The sequence below is a fragment of the Arachis stenosperma genome, chromosome 10, assembly GCF_014773155.1.
Source record: "Arachis stenosperma cultivar V10309 chromosome 10, arast.V10309.gnm1.PFL2, whole genome shotgun sequence".
Taxonomy (NCBI): domain Eukaryota; kingdom Viridiplantae; phylum Streptophyta; class Magnoliopsida; order Fabales; family Fabaceae; genus Arachis; species Arachis stenosperma.
In genome coordinates, this window is record NC_080386.1 from 129,263,088 (window position 1) to 129,283,267 (window position 20,180).

The following is a 20,180-nucleotide window of genomic DNA, read 5'->3' on the forward strand; positions in this document are numbered from 1 at the left end:
GCGGAGAAGGTTGAGGGGTTTTGGTTCTCTGTAAATTTGAGTTGGGCTTGGGGGTTATGAGGGTGAGAATGACGTTTGCTTCTTATTAACCTAGCAACGACGTCGTTTTTTAATGTGACAGGGGGACAAATCGACCCTTGTCCATTCCCACTTATCCACCTTGGCACTTCACACTGGGTTAACTGACAGATCAGCGCCGGTAACTGACACATAAGCTTTTTTCGTCATCTATGGATGGGGGATACACAGGAGGGGGCGCGATGAGTGATTTTTTGCATAGACAGGGACCGGTGTGGGTTAGTTTTTTGGTGAGGAATCGCGTTGTCCTAATTGAAAATGGATAGGGACCGAATTGAGTGTTTACTCAAAATAATAGGACTTCATCCAATTTTTCCCTGTTATTTTTACATTTTTCAATTTTCATTGTATTTTTTGAAATAAAATATTCTACATTTGATCATCTTTTATTATTAATCTACTTTATGGTTGAATTGAGTTTCTTTGATCAATTTTAGTTCACACTTTGAGTTCCACTTGAAGTTGAAGGACAATTTCTTTTTTCTTTTTTCTTTTTTTCCTTTAGTGTAGAAGCACAATAGTAGTTTTGTCTAAAATAGGACAACAGAGGCTTTAGTAGGAAAATGTGATTCAATAGATTAGGTTATTATATATTTTTGTTCTTATTAAGTGTTTAGAGTTTATTAATACTCGTCTTAGGTATGGAAGAATTCTAAAATTGTGAATTAGATATCTTGCCCATCAAGTGCCTATAAATTAAAGAATTAGTCACTATAAAAAAAATTACAACAATGGCTTTTATTTTGTATGCTTAATTCAGCATTCTCAATTATGAATAGATATAGAAAGTAATATTACATCCATTACAACATTAACATATTATTATTATTTTGATTGGCTTCTTTATCTACTTGCATCATTCTCCCTTCTTTGGTGTGGTATATTATAGGAGTATACATTAAAATAATTAAATAGTGGTTAATTCATTAAAAAATTATAACCACATTTTAGTTAACTAATTTAATAAAATAATTTAAAAAATTATATCTATATTATTAAAAAATAGTTAATTAAAATTAAATTTAAAAAATCATTTTTAACCGATTAATTAAAATCAAAATTGTTCGATATCTTGAGATTCTGGACGAGCTGGTGAAGTGTCCCGGATGAGGTAGTACGGATCAGCCCGACTCTGAGCTCGTGTGCGAGATGCGGGGGTTGGCGATCTCCCGAACTCTATGTGAGGTGAAGGGGGTGTCACATCCGACACTCAAGTCAAAAGGTACCCAGGTGAATTGAGTGTAAGGTGATGATGACGAATCTTGGGAGAGGAGTAGGACCCTCCCCATATATATCTTATGAGTAGGGCGGGCCTCATAGAAAAGGTCTCTTTCTAGAAAACTTCCTCTTCCACAGCTGTCATGTAGCTAGCAGCAAGGATGCTTTTGTCCGGGTTGTAAACCGGACGGGTTATGCCCACCAATCCGACCATGCGGGTCGGGTCGTCCATGGATCGGGTTGGCCAACAGGCCAGTTGGATTGGATCGTAACAAAAACTAAATTTTATGTAATTCTTGTGTTTAAATTGGTTAACAGGTTTTTTTTTTGTAAAAATCGATTTTTGTTTTTTTTTTTTGAAAAATCTAATTTTTGTGTGTAAAAAATCGGTTATTTTTTTAATTGGTTTTTATTTTATAACTAATTAAAAATCCATTTTTGAATTTTTTTAATTGATTAATAACTAATTTTATCATATAAAACCAATTTGATTAACTAATCAAATTATAAGACACCAAAAAAAACTTAACCAAATTATATACAGCCCTAATATATTACCTAGTAATTTAGATTATTCTATATTGGCAATAATCTAGAATCAACTTCATTAGGTTAGAAAACAAATTTATTCACTCACTATTTTGTTAATTTTTTTACTCATTTTACCTTTTTTTTTCTCTCTCAACATCATAATCCACAGCCACCCACCAGTCCACCACCACTGTACCAATTGTCGTTGTTGTTGATGAGTTTGAAAAGCTCTTGTTTAATTCTGATGATGAACAAACATTATTAAATATTTAATTACAAAATTATTAATTTGATCTCAACTCATATTTGCTTAATTAATAATTTTGTTGTGCAGATTTTGTGTTGGGCCGAAAATGAAATTCTGGATTAAGCCCAACTAGCCTTACTACATGCTTCTCATGCTATAAAGCTGAATTATTATTTGGGCCGAACAAAACAAAAGAAATGTTGCAAAGCCCAAGTGAAATTTTTTCAGCTTTGATTTTAAAGATTATAATCAACAAAGTGAAGCTGAATTATGATTGGGCCAAATGAAACCTATTGCTACCAAGCCCATGTTGATGAATGTTTCCATGCCTTATTCGAATCCATGAAGCAATGAAATGCCTAAATGCTTCCAACGGATTCCACTTCATTATTGAAAGATTCAAATTAATTAATGCATTGAAATATAAGAAAGAGAGAGAAGATTGATTTGATAGCTATTATGACACTACACCCTACTCAACAAAGGGAAGTGGGAAACTTGAATTCACTTTTACTCTCTCTCTCTTTGTTCATTGATTATTGTTCAAATCCATTGATATTTTCTCTCTTCTCTCTCATCCTCCCTTTCTCTTCTTTCTTCGGTCATTAACCAGAAGCCATGGACTACTGGAGCTACCAAAGGAAAGAAAAGCAAGGCTAAAGACCATCGAGTTGATGGCACAAAAAAGAAAAAGAAAAGTATGCTGTGGCTGAGATTATCACCTAATCTGGTAAGATTTGGTGAGGTAATCTCGGATCCTTCATACTCAAAAAGAAGGATGAAGATTCGGCCAGTAGGGAAGATCCTTGGAGGCATGGCTTGTCTTTGATTCTGCTCAACCACCACAGGGAGTAGCTAGAGTGGCGAAGTGATAGTTGAAGGCAGAAATCAAAGCAGATGAAGTCATTATCATCATGAAGCATCAAGGGCCAGAAATCCATCTTGGAGAGGAAGCCAAGGATGGAGCGCTCGGATTGATGAAGAGTGATGACCAAGGAAGGACTAGAGGTATTTGCATGTTGGTTTCTGCATTAGTTACCTCTTCTCACTGAGTGGCCGAACCGGTTTTGTTGAAGGAAAAGAAGCTGAGCTCGGGTTTGTGTTTCAACTGTGAAGGCTTCACTTCTCTATAAAAGAGGTGAACAGTCATGGTTTGATTCAAGGAGTAAGATTTGAGAGTGCAAGGCACAGAGTTCTCAGAGCTACCTAAGCTAGCAGTTCTCTTCTCCTTCAATGTTTTCTGTTTTGTATTTTTCTGTTTAATTTTGTCATGTCTTGAGTCTCATGGAAAAAGGCAAACAGTGAGGTTTGTATGAAAAAGCCATAGAGCGAAAAAAGGCATAGAGTGCAAAATTAAAAGAAAAAGCCATAGATGTCTTAGAGTTCCTTTGTACATCTGTGTTGTGTTTTATGATTCTGTGGGAATCCCCTTGTAAGTTGGGTTATCACTTTACAAGTTGTAATCTGGATGATTATAGTAAAATTCCGTCATTGTTGTGATGGAGACTGGATGTAGGCTGCACTGCACTTAGCAGCTGAACCAGGATATATCTGGGTGTTATCTTCTCTCTCTTCCTACTTCAATTCTGTTTTTACTGTTCAAGATGAAAAATCAAAAATGTCTCGTGTCAAATGACGAGACAAAATGAAAATGTCTCGTAACTAGGGACGAGCTAAAATCAGAAAAGCTTTCTCTAAGTCCAGCAAGTGTCAGCAAGCAAAAAGGGGCTAAGATTCAACTCCCCCTTCTCTTAGCCACTGAAACCATCAGTTGTTGATTAATCACTTGCTGCCGATGATACTAAATACTAAACTTTAAATTCTAAATCTTAAATCTTAAATAATATTATAAATCTTTTAAAAGTTAGAGTGAAAGTTAAAAAGATAATTTTATAATAAAAAATTAATTAATATTCACTACTTATTTTCCAAAGATATATTTGGATGTGGACGATACATTTTAAAATCTGAGAAAATTTAAAATTTTGGACCATCTAAATACTTTAGTTTACTCAACATAGAATTCAATAATATAGTTACATCAAGCAATGGAGAAGAGGGAGAAGTGCAGAGATAAAATACTTGATAATAAAAATATGGATCCTGCTAGGGAGACAATGAACTATTTGTATAATGTGTATAATTGGCTATTGAGTTACAAAATGAACATCCTCCATACTATTTAGAATGGACTATTTGTACAATGTGTATAATAATGGGCTATTGAGTTACAAAATGAACATTCTCAATATTATCTAGAATAACCATCCGAGTATTAGGGATAATAAATTTTTTCATCCGAGTACTAGGGATAATAAACATCTTCCCAAAAGTTTAAACTGATTTTGGAGTTCACCAAGGATCAAATTCTTAACATTTTAGATCTAGCGCTCTAATACCATGTCATGATACTACTCATCCCAAAAGTTTCAGTTGATAAAAAAGTGTAATACTAATGATTATATCTCTAATACTCCATAAACTTCCATTGTACACATTGTACAAATATTCCATTAATTTCTCATACTTCCATAAAACCCTAATAATTAAACTTCAGTTAGTTAGCCTTTGCTAGAGACTATGTTAATTAGGTCAAAGCTTTTCATATTTCACTGAAGTGAATAAATGGGCATGCCCTTATTGATGATGAGGAATATAATATGTCACGCATAAAATGAGTAAGCAAACTACAAGGAATTATTATTTAGGCATCTTCATTATTAGTACTACTGGATGGTGGAATACATGATTGATGAGTTTGACAAAAAAGAATCAATTGAACCTCCACAACATGATAAGAAAGTTATATGAACTAAATGGTATATGCCATGGATATGGTTGAAAATGCCAAAGGAAAAAAAAAAAGATTTCTATGAACTTTTGTCTTTGTGGAATTGAATATTATTTCACAAAAAAGAGTACAATTTCTAGTGGAAGGTAGATGAAGCTGTAGAGAGAAGTCAAACATGTCATGCTTTGTACATACATATATGATGATATGATACATGTTGTAATGTTAGAGTTGACCCTGTTTTGTTTCTTGAGATTGACGAGTTATATCGATTTAGTCTTGAGAATTCAATTACTTTAATTTAGTCTCTAAATTTAAAAAAATGTACCACGTTAGTCTTCAGCATATTTTTCATCACCGAAGTTTAATATCGTGAGTGACGTGGCTTAGTAGGAGGTGAAAACAGGTCAGGTCAAGCTACCTGGCCTGACCTAAAGCCCGTTAAAAGGTCTGTTAAATTTTTTATAAAAATAAAAATATTATTTAAAAAATTTATTTTTTAATTATATATTTAATTTATAAAAAATTTTAAACTTTTAATGTATTTAAAATATACAAAAATATTTATAATAAAATATAATAGATTTAAAATATCTTATAATTTTGTTATAATAAATAATTATTTATATATTTAATTATATTTTAACATATCCAGACAAGTCTAACAGGCTAATTAAGACTAATTAGTGAGTATGGACCTGGCTTATTAACATATCAAGACTTTTAAAAGAGTCTGAGTTTATGCCTATTTTATAACAGACCAAACCAGACCAAACACAAACTAAGCTGCAGACTTCTAGTAGGCCACCTAATCTTTTTCCACTCTTATGACTTAGTCCTTATCTCAATCTAGAGAACTAAATTAGAACAATTGATAATGTGATGTATATGGTGAAGATGCAAAGAAATTCATTATTAGCACTTTTAATTTGTCACTTTAGATTTATGGTAGGCATGGCATGGGAATATTAGAATGATCTATATCTGAAGTGCAATTCGTTACAAGTTTATTGGCAGTGACCATTTTTCTCCCACTCGGCACAAGATTCATATTTCATGGTTGCAAATTAGGTACCAAGCACAGCTAATTAAGGAGTTGGAACTTGGAATATTCTTACTTATTTTTCTTTGTATATACATATTGTGCACTTATTTACTACAAATTATGACTCTGTCGAATTTAAATAGTTACTATATTTAACAATAAATATCTTAGTCTTAGAGAGAGAAAAAAATCATTCGATTTTAAGGATTTTTTTTTTTATCAAAGTCGTTAAGAACAAGACTGGAATCCATAATCTCTAAATGAATATGAAAAAACTATGTTATTTGAGATATAGTTCGTTGGCTTCGATTTTAACTCGTTAGGAATAGAAGAAGTGAACAATAAAATATTCTAAAAGGATATTAAATTTCATAAGAGTAGTGAATTTTGTAATTAATGAGGCCTTTTAATAGTATAATAATGCTCTAGAGTCTTTTTAAGAGTTCATATCCTGCGTTTTATAGAACATAAAAAATTAATCGAACGTTTTATAGCAGAATAATAAAATCGATTATAAATTTAATTTTGATGTTTATCAGTGTAAAACAGCATTAAATGTATATCTAATTATATAATCTTAATTTAATAAAAAAATTAATCGAACGTTTTATAGTAGAATAATAAAATCGATTATAAATTTAATTTTGATGTTAAACAGCATTAAATGTATATCTAATTATATAAGTTTAATTTAATAAAAATAATTATTTTTATATTAATTACATAAATAATTATTTAAAAAATAGATACAATTGGATAATGTATATTTTTATATTATTCAATGCATCAAAATTAAATTCATTTATTATAATAAAATTATAGAGTTCTTTAAGGTATTTAGTTTATATTGCTAACAGGGACGGATCCAGGAATGTTATCATGGGGGGGCCAATAATATATATAATATAAAAAAATATATGCAAATAAATTATAATGTAAGATGCATTACAAAAATATACTGATAGAGAATATATATTTAAAATGCAAAAAAGGTGTACTTTTTACTAACGAAGTGGTACACGTCGATTCTTCATATCATAAAATTCATCGATAATAGAATCTGTGTCAAATCTTTCAGCAATCTTCTTCTCAATGTAAATCAAAAGACAATTAGCAAGCAATTCATCTTCCATTTTGTTTCTGAGTCTATTCTTCACAATATTCATAGCTGAAAAAGATCTCTCAGTTGTAGCAGTTGAAACAGGGAGAGTTAATACCAAGCGAATCAAACGATCAATCAAAGGATATGTTAAAGACTTTCCTGTCTTCGTTAATCCTTGACATAACTCTGAAATTGTGCACAAGTTAGTTAATTCAACATGATTAGGAACATCAAGTTCATAATGTTGAGCTTGCATTCTAATGTGAAATTTCTCTTGGTCACTGAAGTCACCTGGATAAAACCGTTCTACTAATTCACATACTTTGTTGACACTGAAGAACTTATAATTATCTCTGGGATCTAAAGTTGAACTTAAAGTAAGCAATTCCACCATATTATCATTGAATCTTCCATTAAGCTCTTGCAATTGTGTATCAATTACAGCCAGAAATAAATTAACACGGTAATGATGCTCTACTGAAATTTGATCAACAATTTTGCGAGTCCGGCCTCTTCTAGGAATATGCAATGCATTCATATCAGGAACTTCAACTTCATGTTTCTCACAAAATAATATAACTTCTTTAATGAAAGCCTCCCAACTTAATTCTCTCATTCTTTGGATTAAAGTCTTCGTAGTAGAAACCAGAGTTAAAGCATTCAATATGTCTTGATTTTTTCGTTGCAAAGCTTGACAAAGATCATGACTAACTTCCAAAATATTTCTCATCAAATGCAAAACAAAGACAAAATTCAAAGGATGTGATAGCATCATAAGCAGCACTAGCATCACCACGAGTGGAGAAATTACCTTCTTCCGTGCTTTTTTTCAAGAACTTCACAAGTAGCATCAAACATGCATAACAAGCTACGTACAGAATTCAAATGAGACCCCCATCTAGTATCTCCAGCTCTTTGCAAAGTACCAATTTGATTAAGTCCACTACCTGTCACAATTTGATCATTGGCAATTAAGTTTGCAACATTATTTGCTTGAGCAACCCTTAACTGATCATGACGTTTAGGAGAAACAGTCACAACATTCACAATTAGTGTAAGTTTTGAAAAGAATTGATGAACATAACAAACTTCTTTGGCTGCAGAAACAAGTGCTAATTGTAATCGATGAGCAAGACAATGAATGTAATAAGCAAAAGGGCAATCTTTCAAAAATAGAGCTTGCAATCCATTCCATTCACCACGCATATTACTAGCTCCATCGTACCCTTGTCCCCTAAGATTTTGGATATCAAGATTATGACGAGAAAGAACTGATGAAATTTCTGTTTTCAATGTCAAAGAACATGTATCAGAAACATGTATAAGATCAAAAAATCTTTCTTGAACACAACCGTGCTTGTCTACAAATCTCAAAACCACAGACATTTGTTCTCGCTTTGACTCATCTCTTGCTTCATCAATAATTATACAAAATTTAGAATCACCAATTTCTTCTCGAATTGTTGCACGCACTTTTCTAGCAAAGATATGCAATATATCTTTTGAACACTGGGAGATATATTGAGCATTTCCTCGCCTCTAAATGCACATGCTTGAAATGCAAGCCATCGAATAGCATTAATAGATGTCTTCAACCTTAACGGTTATTTGCAATAGTTTCATCACTATGCCTATCAAGAACTTTGTATATGCTTAGATTGAGCCATCAAATCATCACAAGATTTCACACATAAATTATGGGGAGAATTAGGAATAGAACCCTCATGACACAAATGCACAATTTACCCCTTGTTTACTTTCTTCCAGTTACTAAATCCTAACTCTGAAAATGCATTTTTCCATCATTGCGAGCACCATAATGTTACCAAACAAGTAGCAAGGCAAACAATAAGCAGCATCTTTTTCTGGTGAATATTCTAACCAACTTGAAAATTTCTTAAACCAAGAAGATTGAAAATATCGACGGTGATTGTTATTACCAGAAGCTGGATAGCTAATATTTGTTGGTTGGTATGGCCCAGCTATTATGTATGCTCTACGAATCTTATCACGTTCATTGACATTATACTGCCAATTGGACGTCGCTTTCCTGGATCCCTTTCTAGTAAAGAGATATCAACATCTCTTTCTAATCTTGGTACTTTAGTTTCATGTTGATATGTATTTTGAGTAAGATTAGAGAGCTCACTTACTTGACCTTCTTGTGAAATAGGATTAGAGAGTTGGCTTGTTTGAACTCCAACATTATCAGTAGCTTTTCTCTTAAAAATTGCATCAATTTTACTTTGCTTTTTCATTATAAAATGTTCTAATTTCTTTTTACCTGAAAAAAAAGAATTCAAATAATTAGATACTTACATGAATAAACAAAGTCTAAATATATTTTATTAATTAAATATCAATAATAATAATTTTTTCACTAAATCACTATCAATTTTATTAAAAAATAAAATAAAAAATAAGAAAGAATAAATCTTAAAAATAGATCAATAATTTGTCTATGTAAATACAAAAGAATAAAATTAAATTATTCCATAATAAAATAATGTACTTTATTAATTAATAATTTTATGTAATTATATAAAAGAATTGAAAAATAAAATAAATACCTTTTTCACTGGCAATGGCAGTATGACCAAGTGAAGACTGAGGACACTGTCGCCGCGTGTTAGGAGACAAAAGGATTAGAAAAGAATAGGAAAGGTGAAGATACAGCATTAGTTTTAGGGATTTTTTTAAATTTTAATGTTTTATTTGTATTAGGTTGGGCTTTTAACTAGTGACTATTATTTTTTTTTTAAAAAAGCTGGGGGGGCCCAGGCCTCTACTTGCCCCCCATGTATCCGTCCCTAATTGCTAATCAAATGAGAGAATATAAGATAAGAAGAAACCACATCAAACTCAAAATCTTAAGGCAATAAATTAATGAGTCTCTTATCTTATAAACTCCTCACTCTTTTTTATTTTTTTTGATGTGGGACTAACTTCAACACTCCTCACACTTGCAACACTAATAAAGATATTCAACCTTAGTATCCTATCAAATTCAATTAGGATATGATATAAATTTCTCTCCAATCTATATAAGTACATTATAAATACAAGGATCAGATGTAAATTCCTTCCAAATCCATCTAGATATACTATAAGTGCAAAGTGAAATATCTACTGAGATAATGATAAAAAAATAAAAAAATAGTCAAAATTTATCTTATTTAATATTTATTAATTATTATAATAATTAATAAATAACAAATAAAATAAATTCTAACAATTTTTTGTATGATATTTTTTTTAATCTTTATACTGATTTGATCGTCAAAGATCCTTAGGACTTGTAAGTTATGGTTGATTGGAAGTCTCTAACCTCTCAAAAAAAAAAATTTCTCGTTTTAACCCAAGTAGCTACATGCTAATTATTTTTCTTAAGACAGCGTTGAAACCATGAATATTATTAGAATTTGAAACTAAAATAGTAGAGATATGCACTGCAACTTTGTATGTATATCCCTAGAAATATGAAATCCTTGGCAAAGATATTCGAAAAGTGTAAAGTGTGGGTCATATAGTGGTCCTAAAAGGTAAAAAGCGATGCACTTTTTTCTTTATGGAAGGCATGAGATACAACTAAGTAGAACAAATCATTCATGAGGTTATTGCTTTATACCCATTGTGTGAATGTGATAGAGAGAATGGTATTTTTAAATCTGGAAAAGTGTGGAAGAAAAACACTCTAGCTTGCACTTTTCGCTTTGAATTTCAGGTTTGTAGTGGTTACGAATATTGTGATGATCTATATCTGTAACGTTATTTGCTACATTTTAATGCTTGGAGTAACCATTATCCCTCCCCCACAAAGACCAACATTCTTATCTCTTGGCTCCAAAGTTTGCTTATTAAACACCCATATTAACTTCAATTTTCTACTAAGATTGAATCATCAGATTTGATGCAATAATGCAAACTCTTTTGATGCCATGTGTTTTTTTTTTTTTCTTTACCCATCATTCACTCATCTTATATATGTCATCTAACCAACTTGGACTAGTCGCAATTGATTAGCTCACTCGTCTGCTTAAATAAGTGTCGGATGTTCGAATTAAGGGTGGCAACGGAACGGGTTTTTGCTCTACCCGACCCTACTCTGCCGTACAGCAACCCGCATAGAGCCCGGCCCGTTTCTACCCGCAGGTAGTAAAATGTTGAACACTAACCCGCCTTTATAATTATTAAAATTTAATAAATAAAATTAAATTTCAAAATTTATATAACCATCATCACATACATAATATAAATTAAAGTAAAAATTTAAATATGAAACAATTTTATATATTAAAATTATATATATTATATATATAGCGGGGCGGGTAGGAGCGGGTATTACCTAAACCCGCTCCCGCCCCACCCCTCCTAATAATCTGTCCCGCTAAAAATCCGTTCCGGTGCGGGGCGGGGTGGGTACCCGCAGGTTCGGGTGATATTGCCATCCCTAATTCGAATTTTGCCTTTAAATGGAGATCATATCCGCAACGAATTAATTCTTAACTTGTTGAGTTAAGAGATACCGTGGACAATAAAAATAAAATCTTATATATATCATCTTAAATTCTAACATACATAACTTTGGTTATTACATGTGAATATTGTTTTCTAGTGAAATTTGAATTACATCTTTCTTTAGTACGTTGTAGAATATACAACAATAACAACAACAACAAATAAAATTTTATCTCATAAAGTAGAATAAGTTACTGAATCAAATGATACCATTAAATTAAATTTTATTATGCATATATCATGTCTACCATAAGATTGAATTGTCTATATCTAAATTTTTTTTAATCACTATATATATAATTTTTTAGGTTTTTTTTTTTACTTTTAATCCGTGTCTACTTTTTATCTCTCTATTTTTTTAACAAGATAGTTTGTCGATTTTCTTCTTGCATAACTAAATTATCTAAACAATTTCACTATCTTTTTAACAATAGACCATACTCTAACTTTCTGGCTTATGTCTATATAAATATCTCCTCAAGTAAGATATGGGTTGCAAAAAAATCCTGGCATAGAACATGCTCTAGCAAATGTACTGTGCTTAATATATGTAGTGAATATGGATTTTAGGAGAATGTGCTATAAATTAGGAGAGAATTTAGTCTTTAATTTAGGGAGAATCCTTTGCTGTGATTCCTTCCTGATTTTATCTTCAAAATCCTATGCGGGTGTAATATCTAATATGCTTAATTAAACGAAATATTTGCACTATTTTGTGATTCAACATAAGCAGAATTAAATGGTTAATTTTTTTATATATCAAAAAAATTTGGGTGTAATACTTAATCATTGGATTTTATGGTGTTTTTTGAAATTATGAGAACAGTACAATACGTCCCCCTTGTATTGACAATACGCCCATAAGACAGTATAGTACAAGGGGGGCGTATTGTCAATACAAGGGGGGCGTATTGTACTGTTCCCACAATTTCGAAAAACACCATAAAATCCAATGATTAAGTATTACACCAAGATTATACCAATATGTAAAAAAAAAAATCGAATTAAATAGCTTTCCTTTGAGGTTGAAAATACAAAAGAATATAAAATAACTTCAAGTTTGTTTGTTCGGAAAGAACAAAAAAGGTACAGGGTGGGGTCCTCAAAAGCGCTTGCAATAAGAACAAATAAGAAAGAAAAGTGGTTCACTTGCATGCACTTTCCACTTTAAATTTCTGGTTGTGATAATGGTCTAGGAACATTAGAATAATCATAATCTGCAATGCCATTGGTTACATGTGTTGCTGTGGAACATTCACATTTCATGGCTGCAAAATAAGTGTACGGATATCCACAAAAGGGTTTTTGAATATGTTCTTTCTTCATGTCTTTATATTGCTAAACTGCATAGATACTTCCATAGTTGAGTAACTCATATGATCACTATTTTAGAATTGTGATATACAAATAACTTATGAGAGACCAAAAAAGAAAAAAAATTACCTACTAATTAATAATTATGATCTAATATATTATTATATGATAAAACTGAATCATTTTCCTAAGTATTAAGAATTTATATATACAGAATTTATTGACTAACCGTATCTCTTAAACAGAATTTAGATTTACAGAGATTAATCTTGAGTGAATATCTTACCTGACTCTCGACAATTATCTCAAAAGGATAACGAGACATTTGATAAAAAAAAAACATAACTCGACCTCTGACCTTTGTTTTTTGGGATTGATTAGCCCTTTTGTCAAAAAAATACAACATTAACTTTTTTTGGCACAAGGGCTAATCAATCCCATAAAAGTAAAATTCAGGAGTCGGATTGAATTTTTTTTTTGTCAATTGCCTCATTGTCTTTTGAGATAATTATCAGAAGCTGTTTAAAATTTTTTCTTATTAATCTTTAATAACATGTCGTATTTGAAATTTTTTTATAATATAAACTTCTATTATAATCTAATTACAATTATCTATGGATTATTAATAATTTAATTCTATCGGTTGATGTTAATGTTTAATAGATACATTAAATTAAAAGAAAAGATACATACAAATATAACTTTTTCTTTGTGTGTTTTATACAGTTTGTTATTAATTAACAAAATTATATAAAAAAAAAAAACTCTATCCTGATGAATGTCTAAAAGAAGAAAAAATGGAGAAAAATCGTGCTTAAAATCTAACTCTATTAAAATCAAAGATAATTACGATGAAAATCATAGTATTTAAAATTTTGTTTAACGTTCCACCTAAGTTAATTTTAACATGTCAGACAGAAAAAAAAAGTATAAAAAACCAAAAAAGAGGTTATATTTTGTCTAAAATTGAAACACAATTTCTAATTGAGAGATAATATTCTCCATATTAATATTGTGTTTGAGTATTGAGTAAAAAACTGTGGTGAGTCAGAGTGGTCCAAAAAAGTGGGTGCACTTTTAACTTTTATGAAAGGTGAGATACTAGTTGATCATGGTTAAGTTTCGACAGAAACTATTTTAGTGGAATTTCCTGTCGCATTATCCGGTTGATACCCTTCGACAGTTACTTGCACTCTCACAAAATAAACTATATATATCTTTTTCTTCAATTTTTTTTGTTATTTCAAATGATAAATAAGGAGTTCGTTAAATAAAGGACAACTAATATACTTTAATATAATAAGATCTGATTTTTTAAAGTAAAGATTATTTTTTAAAATCATAGTAATTATATTTGATAAATTAAAATAAAACTGATTTTTAATAAATACAAGTTATAAAAATTGTGTTTGATAAAATTATTTTTAACATTAAAATAACTTTAATAGAACTAAATATAATAAAGTGAAAATGAATGATATAGATATGTATTAACATAAAATTATATTAAATTTTTTAACATAAAAAAAGTACAAACTAACTTTTTAAAGCTAAATGCGAATTAAATTTCAATTTGTCCCCTAAAATTTAGCTTGATATTCAGAATGACTCCTATAATTTCGTTGGTTCTAATTAGAATCCCAAAATTTGTAATTGTGGTTCCAACTTGCCCCTGCAATCAACTCCGTCACCAGAATGCTGATTTGATGCAATTGCATGATACGGTGGACACTACTTAAATGATGGCGCATTGGTTTCACACCCAAACTCTTTGAAAACCACGTCGTTTCAGTTTTTTGTGGGTTAAAACTCTCTTTCTTTCCACTACGACGATCATAAGTTGCCAAACATCAAGAAAACTCATACACTACGTGATTTTCAAAGGGTTTGCGCGCGAAACCAATGCACCGTTGTTTAAGTAGTATCCACCATGTCATGCATTTGCGCTAGATCATAATTCCGGTGACGGAGATGATCGCAGGGACAAGGTGGAGCTACAATTATAAATTTGGGGGTTCTAATTAGTGCTAACAAAATTGTGGAGTCATTTTGAGTATCAGGCCAAATTTCAGAGCCAAATTAAGATTTAACTCATTAAATACACAAACATATTATCGATTTAATTTATCAAATACAAAGTGAGATATTTTCTATATTTTAAAAGAACATTTATCTATCCAAAATATTTTATTAAATTAGCTAGGTTTAGGAGAAGTGCTAAGAAACTAGTAGACACATAATAAATTTGAGAAATGTTAGAACACCAAATCATTTTTTTTCCAAAAAAAAAATATCAGATTCTAGCATTCTCAATAAATTTGCTTGTACCCACTACCCACCAGCCATCCCACATTTTATTGGTTTGAACAATATCTAACATTGATAGAAAATTTTATTAGAGTTTAGCAAAGATATACCTTAAGAAAAAATTATTAATTCAAAAAATATAAAAATATAAATTTTCAACGTATTTATTAAAATAATAAATTTTAAAACTTTTATTGATGGTAATCTTAAGTACTCTAACTAAATCCTTGAAATATATTTGCTGTATTGACTTAGTTTTTACATTTTCTGTTATCCATATTAGTACTTAGTAAAAAAATTAAAAAGTGAGAAATTAATTAATGTTACTTTTTTTTTATTTTCATCATGTATAAGCCTGTTATCTTGATTAAAAAATTATTAAACTTTTATTTTTTATTTTATTAATTTTTTCACTCAAAAAAATCAATCCAAATAAATAACAACCCCTCCTATTACCCATATGCTCGTCATTAATACATGTTAAATTCAATTAATAGATTTAATTACAACATCAAATATGTTGATAACTTGAAAGTAGTTCATTAATCAATCAATCAATTAAAATTACAACATCAAGCTTTACTGAATGCCTAGTAATACAAAATTTGCACTGCAATTAACATGCAACAATCTTCACTGTACAATTTCTCTAAAATAACAAAGAAAAAAAAAGAGTCATTTCCAAGTTTAAACACTTCTATCATACATCTAATGTTAGGGGGGATTTTAAACAAAGTCAACTAACTATCATATCACCTCCAACTTCATATGATTTCTTTATAAAAAAAAAAGGAAAACATTAAACAGAAAAAATTCTCATCTTGGGCCAGAAAGCTCCATAGCTTGGGCCAACAAAGAAGAGTCATCAGTGAGATCAGAGTAACGATCTGAATAAGAGAACTCATGGGCTTTGTTGGGCTTTGTTGTGTCATGGGCACTTAGTGAGGCTTCCCATTTCTCTGCAAGCCCATCACCTTCAAGCATGCGCACAACTTCAGACATCTTGGGCCTGTGGGCCGGAAGATATTGTGTGCACAATAGAGCTACCTTTACAATTTCCTCAAGCTCAATCCTGTCATAGTTGTTCTTTAGATCCTTGTCTACAAGTAATTCAAGCTTCTTCTCCTTGTGAATTTTGCTTACCTGAATCAATGTCAACAATATATATATATATATATATATATATATATATATATATATATATATATATAAGGGATTTTTTTATTTACAAAGAGTAGTTTTGGTGTGTTATTATTGATAACAATCTTTTTACTAAAGAAGAAATATCAAAGATTTTAAAAAATAGGTAAAGGTAGTATTTTTTGCCCTTGATCTTATAGTGATAAATTTATATTTAAATGAGTACATAAAATATAGAGTAAAGTGACAAATAAATTTATGAGAACTTATATTTTAAACAGATTAGTCTAAAAAAAATACCAATTAAGTCTTCTAGGATAACAAACGTGAACAAGTTAGTTTGAATTAAGACTTTTTACTCTAATCATAGGAGCTAATTTGAAGGTAGTGTGTTTACATCTGTTAGTACCTTTTTTTAGGCACTAATTTGTTCGAAGTATAAATTTTTAAGGGTTTATTTGTCACTTTACTCAAAAATATAATTACAAGTATTTTTTGCGAATATAATAATAAATTTTTGAACACAATAATGTTATACATCCAAGTCTTTTTGTTAACCAAGTCCAACCAAGTTGATCTAACATAACAAAAATCAGTTATAGTTAACATTATTCCAAGTCTTATTGTTTAATTTGATTGAACTTGATTCATTAAAGTATCATTTGGTGGAGAGACAAAGACGGAAAGACTGAGACTGAGACAAAGATTGAGGGACAGAGATTGAAATAAATCTCAGTATTCTGTTTGGTACAAAATGAGAGACATAAATTAAAACAAGAATAAAACTGTAATTTAATTTGCACAAATGGTAAAATTGGAATTAATTAATTGAAATAAGGATATTTTAGGTATAAATGTTATTAAAGTTTCAGTCACCATCTCTAAAAGGTTTAGTCACCTGTATCCTTACTTTTTGGAGGTACTAAAATACTAAAATTTTGAAGATAGAGACAAAAATTTTAGTACCAATCTCTGAATCAACAAACATGATACTGAGTCTCAGTCTCTCGATCTCTGTCTCAGTACTTCTGTAGCATTACTCAAAAAAAAGAAAGAAAGAAAGAAAGAAAGAAAGAAACTCACCCAATCAAGCATAGCACCTTTTTGGTTAGCAGCCTTGCCAAACTCCAAAGCCCTCAAGCCAGTGATCAATTCAAGAAGGAGAATGCCAAATCCAAAGACATCAGTTTTGTCAGAGGACTGGCCTGTGGAGAGATATTCCGGTGCAATGTGGCCCACAGTACCCCTGACAGCAGTTGTGACATGTGTGTCTTTGTGATCCAAAAGCTTTGCCAACCCAAAATCACCAACAACTGCCTCACAATACTCATCAAGTAATATGTTTGCAGCTTTCACATCCCTGTGGATTATTTTTGGATCACACTGCTCATGAAGGTACAGCAGTCCTCTTCCTGCTCCTAATGCTATTTGCTTCCTTGTTCCCCACTCCAATGTTGGCTTTCCTTTCAGACGTGAAGCAACACTCCCATTGCACATGTAGGGATACACCAAAAGCCTTTCTGTTGCTGTAACACAGAATCCATAAAGTTTAAGGAGGTTTCTGTGCACTGCCAAGCTGATCATTTCAACTTCTGTCTGAAACTGAATCTCCCCTCCAATTGCATTCCCATCTTTCAGCCTCTTCACAGCTACAACACTCCCATCTTGAAGTCTTCCTTTGTACACATTTCCAAAACCACCCTTTCCCAATATGTTCTTGTTGCTGAAGTTGTTTGTAGCAATCTCAAGTTCTCTTAATTGGAACCTCTTCAGGTTTCCAAGGTACACTTCTTCATGGTGCCGGTCTGTGACATCAAATAATCACATCAAGGGGCAAGTATATTTGGACCAAATTCGTTAATCCGTGTTGTTAGATATATAATTATTCATATACTTCTAACTAGCACTTTATATCTAGTATTAGAATTATGCATAATTCATGCTTCAAGTCCATAACAATAGACTCTTGTCTGAGATTATGAGATAGCATGTTTAGATATGTATCTGTATCAGATACAAATTTACGATTTAATTTCAATGCACTATCAATGCGAAGCTTTCTTATACTGATATCCAATCAGATATTGCTCTACCACCTAAACAAAAGTAGTTAACTTCAACTAAAAAATTTCTTATGGCATGTACCTTTGACATCAAAGAATGCCTGCTTGTTGTGCTTGCGCCTCCACCATATAACAAGTCCAAAGACAAGAGCTATAAAGGAGAGGCATCCAAGACTTAAGCCGAAAGCGATGGCGATTTTGTGAGTTTTATGTGTGCCTGATGGTGAAGCACCTATGGAAGCAAAGTCATTGCTGTTAACATGAATGCAAAGACTATGCAAAGGGTATGGCCAAAGCATTCAACTTTAATTTCCAAGAATCAAATAAGCAATTCTAAAAGGATCTTACTCTGAGTAGTGTTTAAGTCCATGGACATAGGCATCAGTGTCATTCCATGGCAGTTTGTTTCTTTTCCTGTTGTGCATACAAGGGGGTTTCCAACAATGCTGAAACAACATAAAGAGCCGAAGAATTAGAAGTTAACAACTATGTTACGTGTACACCAAAATAGAAATTTAATAAATTTGTTTTGGTGCATGCTAGAGAAAGAAACAAAGATTCATATACCTGAATGATTTGGCCAAAATTCTTGGTACAGATCCACTTAGATTATTGTAGGACAAGTCACTGAATTGATTATCACAAAAACAATAACTCAACTTAAGAAGAAAAGGAAAAAAGAATGTACCATTTAATGAAGTAAAAAAATATATACTAATAATAATAATAAAAGGTTCATGGAAATTACAGAAAAGAAAGCTGAGCCATGTTAGCCACTGACACAGGACATTCTCCAGAAAAACTGTTATTATTAAGCCTCCTGAAACCATTTTAATAATTATTATTTAGACAAATCAGCTAATTTTGTAACTTGAAAAAAAAATAAAGAAAATAAAATAAAGCATTTAAAGCCTGAAATAATGATAGGTCTCATAAATGCTTACAAGTACTGAAGTGTTCTGAGATGACCAAGAGATTGAGGAATTTCCCCATTAAAGAAGTTATTGGAGAGATCAAGTGTTTGAAGCATGGAAAGTTTGCCTAGCTCTGAAGGGATTGGTCCAGTTATGTTATTATTTTGCAGCACACTGAAAAAGACCCAACTTTGCATTAAATAGCAGTAATAAATAAATAAATAATAAACACAAGAATCATCAAAATCACACATTTTGAAGAGTATAGTTTTTTTTTTTTTTTAACTTACACACTCTGAAGGTTTGTTAGGTTTCCAATGCTTGGTGATAGAGTACCAGATAAATTCTGACTTGGAATTCCTCTGCACCAAAACCAAACCAAGTAAACATACCCCATTTTTGAAGTTCAAATATAGTGAGTAAAAATGGAGTCTTTTTATGAAGAAACTCACAAGCTAATGACAAAGCTCTGAGGAGAACATGTGACCATGTTCCAGCTACATGGATCAACTGCATCTCCATCCCAATTGTCCAAAATGCCATGAGGGTCCACTAGAGAAGCTTTTATGGCCATTAAAGCTTGCACTACATTAAAGAGAGTTTAGAGTTATTTTGAAAGCTTGAAAAGCAAACCATATTTGATTATTGTTTATGCTTTATACCTTCAAAGTTGATTCCTTTGGGAGAAAGTAAAGCATGTGCAGATCTCAGAAGACAGAAGAATGCCACAAGAAGAAGTGCAGATTGTGCAGTTCTTGAGAACCCCATTGATCTCAAAAGTAAAGTGAGTTGTTTCAAAATGAGAAAGAAGAAGAATTGAAGAGTTGAAGGGAGAATGAGAATCCCATTGATGAACAATCTTGTGTCAGGTGAGGCCCAAGAGGAAAAAGACATACATGCTTTTGAATAATA

At 31.3% G+C, this 20,180-nt stretch overlaps 2 protein-coding genes across 2 annotated transcripts; both read right to left on the reverse strand.

Moving 5' to 3' along the window:
- Nucleotides 1-6,914: 6,914 nt before the first annotated feature.
- LOC130957720 (uncharacterized) lies at nt 6,915-8,398 on the reverse strand. The gene is made up of 2 exons (XM_057884564.1): nt 7,824-8,398; nt 6,915-7,527 (listed from the first exon to the last, which is right to left on the reverse strand). The coding sequence occupies exons 1-2, from the start codon at nt 8,396-8,398 to the stop codon at nt 6,915-6,917; spliced, it is 1,188 nt and encodes a 395-aa protein (XP_057740547.1).
- Nucleotides 8,399-15,733: 7,335 nt separating this feature from the next.
- LOC130958162 (protein NSP-INTERACTING KINASE 1-like) lies at nt 15,734-20,180 on the reverse strand. Its single transcript, XM_057885111.1, has 10 exons — nt 19,931-20,180; nt 19,721-19,853; nt 19,559-19,630; nt 19,299-19,442; nt 19,103-19,174; nt 18,922-18,981; nt 18,703-18,800; nt 18,437-18,586; nt 17,375-18,096; nt 15,734-16,294 (listed from the first exon to the last, which is right to left on the reverse strand). The coding sequence occupies exons 1-10, from the start codon at nt 20,160-20,162 to the stop codon at nt 15,968-15,970; spliced, it is 2,010 nt and encodes a 669-aa protein (XP_057741094.1). The 5' UTR covers nt 20,163-20,180; the 3' UTR covers nt 15,734-15,967.